The sequence below is a fragment of the Crocuta crocuta genome, unplaced genomic scaffold (assembly GCF_008692635.1).
Source record: "Crocuta crocuta isolate KB4526 unplaced genomic scaffold, BGI_CrCroc_1.0 scaffold180, whole genome shotgun sequence".
NCBI lineage: Eukaryota > Metazoa > Chordata > Mammalia > Carnivora > Hyaenidae > Crocuta > Crocuta crocuta.
The window spans coordinates 1,787,355-1,803,577 of NW_027527549.1; the positions used below are offsets into that span (position 1 = coordinate 1,787,355).

General features: G+C 35.8%; 1 protein-coding gene across 1 annotated transcript in view; it reads left to right on the forward strand.

Moving 5' to 3' along the window:
* The window catches only part of SYCP1 (synaptonemal complex protein 1), a 128,305-nt gene that overhangs the window by 16,318 nt on the left and 95,764 nt on the right, over positions 1 to 16,223 (forward strand). The window contains exons 8-10 of the mRNA XM_077767835.1: positions 10,095 to 10,164; positions 11,047 to 11,120; positions 13,466 to 13,574. Of these exons, the coding sequence (XP_077623961.1) occupies positions 10,095 to 10,164; positions 11,047 to 11,120; positions 13,466 to 13,574 (253 nt within the window). The remainder of the gene's footprint in view (positions 1 to 10,094; positions 10,165 to 11,046; positions 11,121 to 13,465; positions 13,575 to 16,223) is intronic.

Below are 16,223 nucleotides of genomic sequence, written 5' to 3' on the forward strand. Positions count from 1 at the left end.
TAGTAATTTATATTGAACTTTAGTTTTCAAAGCCCTTGCTATATTTAGTTTGGGTCTGTCTTGTGCGTGTATATTCTGCCCATTTCCCCATGGGACTTGTGACATAATTAGGTAATCCTCTTTTGAAGCTGTCTTTAAGATTTCTCCCCCATGGGAGAAATGAGCCTTGGGCCCAGAAAGAAGAGAGTTTCTCTTGGGGTTTCGTATGTCCTTGCTGCCATGGCTGCTGCTCTTCTACTACCAGGTCCATTCTTGGGACAGGGCTGAGAGAGGGGAAAAAAAGAAAAAAATCAGGATTTCCTTTTGCTGCTCATGTTTCCTGTTACAGTTCTGCTGGGGCCTTACATTTGGCGAATGTTAGGAGGGAAGATAGGAAAAAACCTAAAGAGGAAACTCACCTTCACATGAGTAATTTTTTCAAAATTTTATTTTTTTCTCTAATCTACCTGCCTTTGCTTACTTTTCAGAGTCCTAAAGTAGTTGCTTTATATGTATTTCAGCATTTTTAGCTGTAAGCAACAGGAGAGAAAAACTATAGCGGAATTACTTCATCTTGACTGGCACTGGAAGTTGGTTTAGTGTTTTTGAATTATAATCCTCAATCTATTCTTGGCCTGATTATGTTTCCATCATTATGTTTTTAGACTTTTGATTCTTCTAAGAATTAAAAAAATCCTCCAGATTTTTAATTGTCTGCAGTAAGAGGGTTGGTCTGAATTACTTAGCCATTACCAGAAAACCGTCCTTGATGCTTTTCTAAAATACAGATTAATTCCTGTTACTAATTCATTCAATGGCTTTCATAATTTTTTTGGTGGATAGAATGGTATTTTACACTTTCCCATATACATAGGTTCATGGAGAACTGCTTGTTACTCCCTAAACAGATTATGCTTCTGAGCTTTTGAATATATATATATATTTTTTGGCTGATCTTCTTTCCTTCATCTCCTTAGCTCCTATTTGTCCATCAAAACTCAGAATAAATGTTACTACTCTATGGAAATATTCCCCAACTTTGCTGATTTAGATGCTCTTCTTTGTATACCTTTACACATGTCCTGTTTTTATGAATTCCCTCAACAAATATTTGAGTGTCTACTACTATATGCTAGACATCTCACTGCAAGCTTAAGGGGAAGGGATCATATCTTAATTCAGTATAGTCCGTTCTTTACACAATGTCTTTCAAGATAGTAGGCAATTGATTAAAAAAAAGAAAAGAAATCTGTTCTTAGATGCACCTTTAAAAAAAAACAAAACTCTTTAAATGGCGGTCTGTTGCATACTGAATGATACTGAATTCTTTAGCATGCTATTTGAAATACTACCAAACTTTTTTTTTTTTTTTTTTTGGTAGCNGTATGGCTACTCCAACTTACTTTTGACTTCCAGTAGCCTGATAGATAGTTCTCCATCTCCTCACTTTTGATCTGAAGGTGTCCTCAGGTCTAAAATGAGTCTCTTGTAGAAAGNAGCTTTTGTAGTCTACTTACATTTCCATTGATCTACTTTCCTTTACAGCATATCTAACCAACTGAGTATATTCAGTGATGGAAACTCACTAACCCCAAGATTGTCATTTAAGGACAGCTCTTATTTTTATATTGAGCTGAAATCTTAACATAGTTTCTGTCTTCTTTACTATAACTCTCCATAGGGCATATGGAAAAAGGACTAAGTCATTTTTTATGCACTATCTCTTTAGATCTTTAAAGCTGGCTTTTTGTCCTTTTTGAATCTTTAGCCTAGACATTTCAAGATTCTTGTGCTTTTCTTATTTTGTTTGATCTGTTGAACATCTTTGTGATAGAGTCCAGATCTGTGTGAGGTAATCTAATTGTAGGTGTCTTTAACGAACTCTAAGGTCAGCTTATTTCATAGTCAGAATGTATCAATTTATAAGCTTAGTGACTTCACTATTAAAACCTTTATATTTTCTTTTTTGCTTCATTCTTTGCATGTACATTTAGATTTTTGGATCCGGATATCATTCTTTGCATTTATCCAAACTAGAATTATTTTTTTTAAATATAATCTATTGTCAGGTTGGTTTCCATATAACACCCAGTGCTCATCCCAACAAGTGCCCGCCTCCATGTCCATCACCCATTTTCCCCTCTCGCTTACCCCCCATCAACCCTCAGTTTGTTCTCACTAAGAGCCTCTTATGGTTTGCTTCTTCGCTCTCAACTATTTTTTCTCCCCTTCTCCTCCCCTGTGGTCCTCTGTTAAGTTTGTCCTGTTCCATGTATGAGTGAAAACATATGGTATCTGTCTTTCTCTGCCTGGATTATTTCACTCGGCATAACACCCTTGAGTTCCATTCATGTTGCTACACATGGCCAGATTTCATTGTTTCTCATTGCCATGTAGTATTCCATTGTATAGATAAACCACATCTTCTTGATTCATTCATCAGTTGATGGACATTTAGGCTGTTTCCATGATTTGGCTATTGTTGAAAGTGCTGCTGTGGGGGCGCCCAGGTGGCTTAGTCGGTTGGGCGTCCGACTTCGGCTCAGGTCATGATCTCACGGTCCGTGGGTTCGAGCCCCGCGTCGGGCTCTGTGCTGACAGCTCAGAACCTGGAGCCTGTTTCAGACTCTGTGTCTCCCTCTCTCTCTGACCCTCCCCTGCTCACTCTGTCTCTGTCTCTCAGAAATTAAAAAAAAAAAAGTGCTGCTGTGAACTTTGAGGTACATGTGCCCCTATGCATCAGCACTCCTGTATCCCTTGGGTAAATTCCTAGCAGTGCAATTGCTGGGACATAGGCGGAGTCCTATTGTTAATTTTTTGAGGAACCTCCACAGTGTTTTCCAGAGGGGCTATGCCAGTTTACATTCCCACCAGTGGTGTAGGAGGGTGCCCGTTTCTCCACATCCTTGCCAGCATCTATAGTCTCCAGATTTGTTCATTNTAAAAAAAAAAAAGTGCTGCTGTGAACTTTGAGGTACATGTGCCCCTATGCATCAGCACTCCTGTATCCCTTGGGTAAATTCCTAGCAGTGCAATTGCTGGGACATAGGCGGAGTCCTATTGTTAATTTTTTGAGGAACCTCCACAGTGTTTTCCAGAGGGGCTATGCCAGTTTACATTCCCACCAGTGGTGTAGGAGGGTGCCCGTTTCTCCACATCCTTGCCAGCATCTATAGTCTCCAGATTTGTTCATTTTAGCCACTCTGACCTGTATCTCAGTGTGGTTTTGATTTGTATTTTCCTGATGATGAGTGATGCTGAGCATTGTTTCATGTGTCTGTTGGCCATCTGGATGTCCTCTTTGGAGAAGTGTTTGTTCATGTCTTCTGCCCATTTCTTGACTGGATTGTTTGTATTTTGGGTGTGGAGTCTGGTGAATTCCTTATAGATTTTGGATACTAGCCTTTTAGCCGAGATGTCATTTGCAACTATCTTTTCCCATTCCATCAGTTGCCTATTAGTTTTGTGGATTGTTTCTTTGCCGTGCAGAAGCTTTTCATCTTGATGAGGTCCCAATAGTTTATTTTTGCTCTTGATTCTTTTGCTTTTGGGGAAGTGTCAATTAAGAAATGGCTGCGGTGGAGGTCAAGGAGGTTGCTTCCTGCTTTCTCCTCTAGGGTTTTGATGGTTTCCTGTCTTACATTCAGGTCCTTCACCCATTTTGAGTTTATTTTTGTGTATGGTGTGAGAAAGTGGTCCAATTTCATTCTTCTGCATGTTGCTGTCCAGTTCTCCCAGCACCATCTGCTAAAGAGGCTGTCTTTTTTCCATTGGATACTCTTTCCTGCTTTGTCAAAGATTAGTTAGCCATACATTTGTAGATCCAATTCTGAGTTCTCTATTCTATTCCATTGGTCTGTATGTCCGTTTTTGTGCCAATCCCATACTGTCTTGATGATGACAGCTTTGTAGTAGAGGCTAAAGTCTGGGATTGTGTTGCCTCCCATTTTGGTTTTCTTCTTCAATATTATTTTGGCTATTTGGGGTCTTTTGTGGTTCCATACAAATTTTAGGATAGTTTGTTCTAGCTTTGAGAAGAATGCTGGTGCGGTTTTGATTGGGATTGCACTGAATGTGTAGATAGCTTTGGGTAGTATTGACATTTTAACTATTCATGAGCATGGAATGTTTTTCTGTTTCTTTTTGTCTTCTTCAATTTCCTTCATAAGTTTTTTATAGTTTTCATCATACAGATCTCCTATATCTTTGGTTAGGTTTATTCCTAGGTATTTTATGTTTTTTTATGCAATTGTGAATGGGATCAGTTTCTTGATTTTCTGTTGCTTCATTAATGGTATATAAAAATACAACTGATTATGTTGATTTGTACCTGTGACTTTGGATCAGTTCTAGCAGACTTTTGGTGGAGTCTGTTGGGTATTCCATGTAGAGTATCATGTCATCTGCAAAACGTGAAAGTTTGACGACTTCTCTGCCAATTTTGATGCCTTTTATTTCCTTTCGTTGTCTGATGGCTGATGCTAGGACTTCCAGCACTATGTTAAACATAGTGGTGAGAGTGGACATCCCTGTCGTGTTGCTGATCTCCAGGGGGAAGTTCTCAGTTTTTCCCCACTGAGGATGATATTAGCTGTGGGCTTTTCATAAATGGCTTTTAGGATGTTTATGTAAGTTTTGCATCCCGACTTTGTTGAGGATTTTTATTAAGAAAGGATGCTGTGTTTTGTCAAATGCTTTTTCTGCATCTGTTGACAGGATCGTGTGGTTTTTATCTTTTCTTTTGTTAATGTGATGTATCACATTGATTTGCGAATCTTGAACCAGCCCTGTAACCCAGGAATGAATCCCACTTGATCTTGGTGGATAATTCTTTTTATGTGCTATTAGATTCGATTTGCAAGTGTCTTGTTGAGGATTGTCGCATCCATATTCATAAGGGATATTGGCCTCTGGTTCTTTTTCTTTTTTTTTTTTTGCTGGGTCTCTGGCTTGGGAATCAAAGTGATGCTGGCTTTGTAGAATGACACTGGAAGTTTTCCTTTGATTTCTGTTATTTGGAGCAGCTTGAGAAGAATGGGTATTAACTCTGGTTTAAATTTCTAGTAGAATTCCCCAGGGAAGCCATCTGGCCTAGGGCTCTTATTTGTTGGGAGATTTTTGATAACTGGTTCAATTTCTTCACTAGTTATGGGTCTGTTCAGATTTTCTATCTCTTCCTGTGTGAATTTTGGTAGTGTGTGTGTGTTTAGGAATTTGTCCATTTCTTCTAGGTTGTCTAGTTTGTTGGCATATAATTTTTCATAGAATTCCCTGATACTTGCTTGTATTTCTGAGGGACTGGTTGTAGTAAACCTATTTTCATTTGTGATTTTGTCTGGGTGCTCTCTCTCTTTGTTTTGAGAAGCCTGGCTAGAGGTTTGTCAATTTTGTTTATTTAAAAAAAAAAACAAAACTCTTGGTTTCTTCTCTTCAACTGTTGTTTTGTATTCTATATTGTTTTATTTCTGCCCTGATCTTTATTTCTCTTCTTCTGCTGGGTTTGGGGTGTCATTGCTGCTCTGCTTCTAGTTCCTTTAGGTGTGCTTAGATTTTGTATTTGAGCTTTATCTTGTTTCCTGAGATAGGCCTGGATTGCAATGTATTTTCCTCTTTGGACTGCCTTTGCTGTATCCCAAAGAGTTTAGATTGTTGTATTTTCATTTTCATTTGTTTCCGTATATTTTTCAATTTCTTCTCTAATTGCCTGGTTGACCCATTCATTGTTTTTTTTTTTTTTTTTTTTTTTTTTTTTTTTTTTTTTTTNGCACTGTGATCTGAAAGCATGCGTGGTATGATCCCAATTCTTTTATTGATGGCTGCATTGTGACCCAGTATGTGATATATCTTTGAGAATGTGTCCTGCGCACTCAAGAAGAAAGTGAATTCCATAGCTCTGGGATAGAGAGTTCTAAATATATCTGTCAATACATCTGATCCAATGTGTCATTCAGGTCCATTGTTTCTTTAGTGATTTTCTGTCTAGTTGATCTGTCCATTGCTGTAAGTGGAGTATTAAAGTCCCCTGCAATTAGCACATTCTTATCCATAAGATTGCTCTTATTTGTGATTGTTATATATTCAGGTGCTCCCGAATTTGGTGCATAGACATTTATAAATATTAGATCTTCCTGATGGAGAGATCCTGTAATTATTATATAATGCCCTTCTTCATCCCTTGTTACTGCCTTTAAAGTCCAGTTTGTCCGATATAAGTATGGCTACTCCAACTTACTTTTGACTTCCAGTAGCCTGATAGATAGTTCTCCATCTCCTCACTTTTGATCTGAAGGTGTCCTCAGGTCTAAAATGAGTCTCTTGTAGAAAGCAAATAGATGGATCTTGTTTTTTGGTTTTGTTTTGTTTTGTTTGGTCTATTCTGCTACCCTCTGTCTTTTGATTGGAGCATTTAGTCCATTTACATTCAGTGTTGTTACTGAAAAATATGGGTTTAGAGTCATTGTGTTCTCTGTAGGATTCATGCTTGTAGTGGTATCTCTGGTACCTTGTGTTCCTTGCAACATTTCTCTCATAGAGTCCCCCTTAGGATTTCTTGTAGGGCTGATTTAGTGGTGAAGAATTCCTTCAGTTTTTGTTTGTTTATCCAAACTAAATTTAATCAGGCACACCTGTGTTTTAATCGTGTCCCACTACTTAACTAGCTTTGGGATCCTGGCAAATATTTTTCTGTATCACAATTTCCTCATCTGTGAAATGGGGGCAGTCACAGTTCCCTAGATCTGTGTGTGTGTGTGTGTGTGTGTGTGTGTATTTTTTATCATTATAATTCACAATTTTGGCAGTACAACCATTTCAGTCTATACCAGTCTTTCTTTAGCCCATGAAAGCTTTATGGTATATTTGGACACTGCCTGATTTTTGTTTGTGTAATACTTATTATTTGTTTGTTTGTCTTTGGTTCTTGTTTTCTATAATCGTTTTAATATTCCCCCCCCCCATTCTGTTTGTTTTCCATATTTCCAATTTGACTTCTGAAATATCAATTCTGTACTGCTCTGCCTCTAACCTGTAATTCCCTTGTAGTCTCAGTATCTAATCTATTGCCCCTTTCCTCCTCATTTATTTTTCTATTTGATTTATCCCATTTCTTGCATGTCTCTTGTGGCCTATTCTGTCTTTATCACTGTATCTTCCTCTTTCATTGACCATATTTTCTTGGTCCTGTTGAGAATACTGGATAGTTTTCTGAAATTCTCATCTGGATTCTCTAGATAGACTTCATTTTCAGAGATAGTCTATTCCTTTTAACACCACTCATGCTGTTCCTTTCCTTTGTTTGACAATATTTTTTATAGGCCTAATGTGGGTTTTCTCACCATATAGGTCATTGAAAAAGGAAAGAACTATCCAGACTAAATAAACTAGGTGAAAAACTGACAATAGTTTGGATTTACCTCCTCTGGTTTAGTGGTTGAATCCTATTTTTATATTTATAGTTGTATGGCAGATCACTTAGCCGTTTGTAAGTTTTCACCTTGTATAACTCTGGTTTTCAGGTACTCTGATATATGTTGTAGAAACTATGATTCTGCCTAATTGTAATCAATAAACTGAAGCATGCACAACACTTTGACATCTTAAAATATTTTAAAAATCTTAATTTTTAATATCTTAAAGCCTTGATGCTGCTGACATATAAGTAATGTAATCTTAGTAAATTTGGGAGTTTTCCCCCTTCCCTGGGGGTTGTGTCTATTTTGGAAGTTCCGATATAGTACCATGTGGTAGAGAAGGACACGTGTTATCCGCTGAGATTTTTATCATTTTGATTGGTATTGAGTAACTGGTCCACATAGATTGCTGCTGACTCATCCCTCATTTCTGTCTTCAGAACCCATTCAGGTCTGCTGGTTCTCTGTGCTTTGCCCCACCATGTCAGCTGCATTGGGTATTGGGACAAAGGAAATGGAAGGTGTCTAAAGCCCTATCTGTTTAGATATATTTCACAGGCATTTCTTCTTAGGTTTTGTCATCTTTCTAGAGCCCTACTGAAAAAACTATAGTGTCACTCTGCTCTTGGCTTGCCCACAGTATCTGGGGGTTTTGTGCTCCTCAACCCTGAGGTTTAGTCTAGTGAGTGTAGAGGGCTTCAGAACCTTTTCTTAAGTATCTGCCATAACCTGGTAAACTCTCTTAGCTTCCCTTCTAAAGACCTCTTCCCACTAATTAGTAAATATTTCTTTGATGTAGAGGATATTTAAAAAATCTATCCTGAATCCTTCCCTTAATCCCCAACACTGATGTTTTAAAACCCGAAGAGTTTTTTCTTTGCTTTTGTTTGAATCATCTTTTTAAAAAAAATTTAATGTTTTTAATTTTATTTTTTTGTTTTTTGAAAGAGAGAGACAGTGTGAGCAGGGGAGGGTCAGAGAGAGAGAGGGAGACACAAAATCTGAAGACAGGCTCTAGGCTCTGAGCTAGCTGTCAGTGTAGAGCCTGACATGGGGCTCGAACCCACAAACCATGAGATCATGACCTGAGCTGAAGTCGGATGCTTAGCTGACTGAGCCACCCAGGTGCCCCATTGTTTGTTTATTTTTGGTAGAGAAATAGAATGTGAGTGGGAGAGAGGCAGAGAGAGAGAGAAACACAGAATCTGAAGCAGGTTCCAGGCTCTGAGCTATCAACACAGAGCCTGATGCAGGGTTTGAATTCACGAACCTTGAGATCATGACCTGAGCCAAAATCGGATCCTTAACCAACTGAGCCACCTAACCCCCCGGAATCGTCTCTTCATTAAGTCAGTGAATGCTGAAAGATCTAGTAGCCCAAACTGGGACAAAGTGTGTGTGTGTGCGTGCGTGTGTGTGTGTGTGTGTGTGTGTGGNTCATTGTTTAGTAGGGTATTCTTTAAACTCCATGCTTTTGGAGGTTTTCCAGACTTTTTTCTGTGGTTGATTTCAAGTTTCATNAGGCACTGCTAAACAGAGGCATTTCTAAGCAAAATGGAGCGATAGCTTCAAAGATATGTATAACCCTTCTTGATAAAAGGATTATTAATTTGTTGACATAGGATTATATCCAATAAGATTCTTAAGGTTCTATACTGGGAGTATTAATGTTTTGTTATTCAGTGGCTTTTGAGTTTATATGTTAGTGACACCATTTAACTTAATTTATCAAATATTAACTCTGTCAGAGACTACTGCATTGTGTTATATAACCATTAATTTGAAAAAAATACAAAATATTACTATGTATCTGTTTCCTGCTTACCTTTCTTATCCCTCTTGTTTCCCACTTTGCTTTTTCAGCTATAGTCATCCTTTTTTATGTTTCTCAAACTTGATAAGTTCTTTATGATCTTGGTTCTTTGATTTTGTTCTGTCTAGAACTTTTGTGTGCAAGATTTTATGAAACTTCTTAAGCTTCATTCTCCTTTTTTATTATCCCCCTTACTACTTTATCTAAAATACCTTTCCATTCAGTTATTCTCTATCTCCTCACCTCGTTTAACTTTGCTGAAGAGCACGTAAAGCCACATGACGTTTATTTGATATAGATGTGTGCGTAAGTATTCTCTATTACACTGGAATATAAGTTAGTTCCCTACTGGAACTCTGTCCTATATCCTAAGTGCCTAAAACAGTGGCTGGCACATAATAGATACTGAGTTAACTATTTATTGAACAAATACATGATTTCATACAATTTTGCAAATCAAGATTTGTTGAATGCTGAATGAACTTAGGTTGCTAGATGACGTATTTGGACTCTAATGGGGGGGAGACCTCACAGAGGTTACACTTTACTGGGGGGAAGACAGAAATGAAGTAAGCAAAAAAATAAATAAAATTATACACTTTGATATGGGTATTAAGTAAATGACTAGAATACCAAAAATCATTTTGCTGCTGTTTGGTAGTATGTAACATGTCTTCAGTGCATTTAAGCATCTGGGAAGCTGAGACAGTAAGCACTCTTAATATATTCTTAGTAAATTACTTAATTATTACAAGTTATAGGAATTTTATTATTCAAAGTTGAGTGGTTTTATGTCTAATGATCATGAGACAAGCTTATTAATATTTTCATAGTTTGAAGAACTTATTTAAAAATGTAAGTATGATTCTTAAAATTTAAATTTTATATTTCAGAAAATGATAATAGCTTTTGAGGAACTTCGTGGACAAGCTGAAAATTCCAGATTGGAAATGCATTTTAAATGTATGGATCCTATTTAAATTTCATATTACTCTACTGATATTTATATTTTTATTAGATTCCTTTAATGCTTTCCTAGCTTCAGCTTGATGTCTGAAGTCTTTTAAATTTTGTAATTTAAAATTTGTTTTGTAAGCCCCTCAAAATCTCGTGGAATGTGGCAGGGAATTGTTATATGTTAAAAATAGTCTTTTAGCTTCAAAGCTACATTTTTCATGACATCAAACTTACTATAGGTTGTACTTAGTTTTTTAGAAGGGTGATTTGGTCTTATTTTTACATTTCTTGGTAAAGTTCCATGTTAAAATAACAAGTTGACCCTTGAACAACACAAATTTGAACTGTGCAGGGCCACTTTGTGTGGAGATTTTTCAATAAATACAGCATAGTACTATAAATGTATTATCTCTTCCTTATGATTTTCTTAAAATTTTCTTTTCTCCAGCTTATTTTATTGAAAGAATATAGTATATAATACATATGACATACAAAACATGGGTAAGGCTTGTGGTCAACAGTTGGCTACTAATAGTTCAATTTTGGGGGAGTCAAGTCATACATGGATTTTCAGCTGTGTAGGGGTCAGCGCCACAGTGTTGTTCAAATGTCAACTCAGTGTATATTTAAAATCTGTTATTTCAGGTTAGTGTGTTATAAAGGTTAAGCTTTTACATATTTGCTGTTATAAAAATTATAGTTTTCTTGTTATATTTTGATATTTAAATTCAATATTTTACTAAACAGCAAGAAAACAGCAGTTTTAGCTTGATAGAACTTTGAGGTTTGGTATATAGATAAATAAGGATGTGAAATTAAGTGTCAGAAACTTTATATTTTATTGTTATATAATTAAGATATTAAAGTATATCTGCTTTATCTTTAAAGTAAAGGAAGATTATGAAAAAATCCAGCACCTTGAAGAGGAATATAAAAAGGAAGTAAATGACAAGGAAAAGCAGGTATTTAAAAAAATCAACTCTTTGAGTTCTTTGTATTTGCTAATTCATAAAATACTTAAAATTCAAAAGGAATCTGTATTGCTGACTGCATGATAAATTTCTTTGAGAGATTTTTAATATTCTTCATTTCCAAATATTTAGCCATTTACCTAGCAGAATTAATTTCCATTGATTCAAACATGCATGTTCTGAATGCCAGCCCTTTAAAAAAAAATCAATGAATTGTGTCTACAATATTTACATTAGTGGGTAATAGGACATTGATGCAAGAATATTTTATTGAGAACTTTTGTTTAGATAAAAATCTTATAATGTTAAGATGATGATCGTTGACTCCTATTTTATACTTTATTTTGAAATGTATTTAGTATTAATGACACCAAGGAGGGAGAACTAAAATACTCTTTTGCTTCTTTCTATTACTGTCACATTGTGGAAAATATGAAAATAATGTCTGTGTTCTTTGACATTCCCAAGAATGTCAGTTTCAGGTGGTTATTGTGCCAACTTTATCAGTTTCAAGTTGTATGCTTGCCAATGGAAAATGATTTGTAGAAAGGAATCCACTTCTTTCTATTCCTTCCTGTTTTTTCAGTTTTTCTTCTTTGATTTGTTACAAGATACAATGTAATGACAGATAACAAGGATATCTACTTAAACAATAGTAACAAAAGTTAATTGAAAGACAGAGAAGATACATTTTTAAGTTGTTTTAATTTGTGTTAGGCTTAGATCTTTTGAAAGATCTAAAACATCTTGCATGTTTTAACTGACCTTTTAAACCAGATTTCTGAAAGGCCTTTTTAAGAGTTAAAATTGCGAGTATTATAAAGAACAAAAATAGAAGGAAGTGCTAAAAAGCTTGTTGGGGTTCTGCGTGCATGGCAGAGCTTATAGATTGTTGGGGTTCTCTGTGAAATGGTGGGGTGGCCAACTAGTGTTTTGCTATGGACTCCTAAATGTCATTATTTATAATACTTTCTTTTTTTTAATTCTCCAAATTTCTGCTTGGGGATACCAACTTGGCTGATGGCGTTTGGATTGAGGCTGGTAGAGTAGGAAGGGCAGGCTGAGTTTTACTATTCCATAGGCTGACTTTCAATGATATCCTTCACCCCAACCCTCCCTGTAATTGGAAAACCTAGGTTTAGAGCTTCTGTTTTTCAGCGTGACTGTGTCTCTATCTTTAGTCAGATTAGTTCTCTGACTACATTGGCTATCAAGGAGTAGAGGCTGAAAAAGGAGAGTGGACCCGGGGAGGTTTAATACTCTTTTTACAGACTTCCAAATACTCTCCTTATACCTAGTCTCCTTTTTCATATCTATGTTCCACGGTGTCTGTTGCCTCTAATTCTTGAAACATTCTAGAGGCCTTTGGGATTGAATTATTTTGTTTCTCAATAGTATCTTCCCTGTGTCGGTTCTTAGGTTTGACCTTGCTTTTCTATGCTAAGTCATTTTCCATTCCTTCTAACTGCTTTCCTTCTTTACATATTGTGGTTTGGGTCATAGAAGTCTTATAGTTGCACGGGAGATGGAATCTGTCTTTGTTCTCCTGGTTATTTCTTGGGTGATTTGGAGAGGAATACAGGACAGAGAGATCTTGCTGCCATCTTGAACCTGCAAGTCTTCAGCTTGTCTTTATAAGTTTATCTTTTACCTTTTTCTTCACGTGGACTCTATATCCTAGCGATCTGAATATTTTCCGCCCTTTAAATGAAGCATGACCTCTGATCCTTTGTGTTCTTGTGTGAGTTAGAAGTTCATTTTTCTTTATTTGTCTGATTAATTTCTATTTGTCTATCAGTGCTCAATTCAGTACTTTGAGAAGGATTAATTTTTGTTTACATCCTCTAAGACTGATTTAGGTTTTTGTATTTTTTTTTGCTGATTCATATATTTTCTCCTGTTATTAATAATACTCAAGTGTAGTTGCCTCATGTTGTAGGCTCTAAGTTTCTTGAAGGTAAGTTTCCTCACCTCTGTATGCTCAATGCTTATTATGATTTGTGGAAGAAAGTAGGTGCTCCATAATATTTATGGAATAAATGAACCAATAGATTTCATTATAATCTATTATCTATCTATCTATACACACATGTATATAACTCTTTCATTATGTATTCTAAGTACCAGCTTAAAATACTTACTATAATATTGGGTAGATCATATTGGTTTGTTCATTCACTTAGTAAGTGTTTATTGTGCAAATATGTACTAAATGCCAGGCACAACCAGTTGAAAAGCATATAAACGAGTACATAAAATCATCATAGGTAATGGTAAATGCTAAGGTGTCGTATTTAATTTTTTTGTATTTATATTATTTAAATATTTCATTTTAGGTATCACTACTATTGGTCCAAAATACTGAGAAAGAAAATGAAATGAAAGATTTAGTATTTCTGCTAGAGGAATCCAGAGATAAAGTTAATCAATTAGAGGAAAAGACAAGTAAGAATTTACATAAGAAAATATAACAATATGTCTTGTGTATTACTCTTGTTATATTTAAAATTTTGGCTTTCATTACAGTTTTGTTGTAATGCTTTCTAGTGCTGTAATTCTCAACCTGGATTGGATCTTTGAAGGAGGGCGTCATAGTCACTCAGGGAGCTTTTTCAATGACATGTGCTCTTTTTACTTCTCCGTACTGTCCCCTTTTCAGAATTTCAACAAAATGCTTCAAGAAAACGGGGGTTTTGCTTTTCTTTTGTTTACTGATGCATTCCAGATGCCTAGAACAGTGCTTGGTGCACAGCATACTCAATAAATATTTCATGAATGAATGAATGCTCTGGGAACACTCTAGAAGGAATTATTATTCCTGGAGCAAGACATTTGGAAAGGTATTATGGAAAATTGCTGGTTGAACGAAATAAACCTTTGATGATTAAAATTTCTCTAGACTGAATTGTAGGGGAGAATGTAGGCAGAAGAAATGCCTTGTGCAAGTCATAGAAGTGTCAAGAGTTAGGGTATATTTGAAACACTGATTGGTGTGTCTGTATCTTAGAGAACTCAGGTACCTGAGACCAGAAAATAATGTTTGGATCAGATTATGAAGGATCTTGAATGTCCTGTTATGTTTAGACCATCTTAGTGAATAGTTTTCAGACTTGGTTAGGTGGGAGGGCACTTGGAAGGCATAATACACTTTATGAAACGCTGTACACCTTCCAGAGCATCATACAGATCTTGTGATATTTGTCACTTTTCTCTTAAAAACATTTATTTTTTTCACAAGGCAAATGATTATCTAGTTTGGGTGAAACTACGCCCACTCATTTTACCTTACTGTCATTACTAAATCATACACTCCAGATACGAAATTGTGTAACTTCCCATGCATTTTTTTGTTCTTCCTATCTTTCCATCATGCTTTCTCGACTACTTCCTCTACCCAAATGAGCCTCTTATCTCCACTCCAAATATTTTGCCTAAATTCCAGGGAACTTCTTGTTCTTTTTTTTTTTTTTTTTTTTTTTTTTTTTTTTTTTTTTNGATTGTGTCCTTCACTGTGCAGAAGCTTTTTATTTTGATGAAGTACATAATAGTTCAGTTTTGCTTTTGTTTCCCTTGGCTCTGGAGACAGGTCTAGTAAGAAGTTGCTGTGGCCAAGGTCAGAAAGGTTGCCTGTTTTCTCCTCTAGAATTTTGATGATTTTTCTATATTACATTTAGGGCTTTCATCCATTTTGAATTTATTTTTGTGTATGGTGTAAGACAGTGGTTCATTCTTCTGCGTGTCATTGTCCAATTTTCCCAACACCACATGCTGAAGGAACTGCCTTTTTTCCATTGCATACTCTTTCCTGCTTTGTCAAAGATTAGTTGGCTGTACATTTGTGGGTCCATTTCTGGGTTCTCTATTCTGTTCCATTAATCTCTGTGTCTGTTTTTGTGCCAATGTCATACTGTCTTGACGATTACAGCTTTGGAATACAGCTTGAAGTCCAGAATTTTTTTTTTTTTTTTTTTTTTTTTTTTTTTTTTTTTTTTTTTTTTTTTTTAAAAGTTTTTTGTAAAATTTGTTTNCTTTATCCATTTTACCTTTCTTCCTTCTTTAGGGAGGCCTGGATTGCGAGATACTTCCCTCTTGTGATGACTTTTACTGCATCCCAAAGGTTTTGGACTGTTGTGTTTTCATTTTCATTGGCTTCCATGTACTTCTTAATTTCCCTTTTAATCTCTTGATTAATTCATTTTTTTTAAATAATGTCCATATTCTTTTTTTTTTAATTTTTTAAAAATGTTTTTTTATTTATTTCTAGGAGAGAGAGAGAGAGACAGCGTGAGCAGGGGAGGGTCAGAGAGAGAGGGAGTCACAGACTGAAACAGGCTCCAGGCTCTGAGCTGGCAGTCAGCACAGAGCCCGACGCAGGGCTCGAACCCACGAACCGCGAGATCATGACCTAAGCGAAAGTCGGACGCTTAACTGACTAAGCCACCCAGGCACCCCAATTCATTCATTCTTTAGTAGGATGTTCTTTAATTTCCTAGTATTTCTAGTGTTTCCAAATTTTTTCTTGTGGTTGATTTCAGGTTTCATAGTGTTGTGGTCTGAAAATATGCATGGTATGGTATTGATCTTTTTGTACTTGTTGAGGGCTGATTTGTGACCTAATATGTGATCTGTTCTGGAGAATATTCCATGTACACTGGAGAAGAATGTGTATTCTTTTGTTTTAGAATGGAATGTTTTAAATATATCTGTTCAGTCAGTCTGGCCCAGTATGTCATTCAAAGCCATTTTTTCCTTGTTGATTTTCTTTTCTTCTTTTTTCTTTCTTTAATTTATTTATTTTTTTATAATTTCCATATAAGTTAGCATTTTTTTTTTAATTTATTTTTTATGGTTTACATCCAAGTTAGTTAGCTCATGGTGCAACAATGAATTCAGGAAAAGAGTCCTTAAGCCCCTTACCCATTTAGCCCATCTCCCCTCCCACAACCCCTTCAACAACTCTGTTTATTCTTTATATTTAAGAGTCTCTTGTATTTTGTCCCTTCCCTGCTTTTATTTTTTTTATTATTTTTATTTATTATTTTATTATTTTTATTATTTGTGTTTTGTATCTTAGAGTCCTGAGATGAGTGAAGT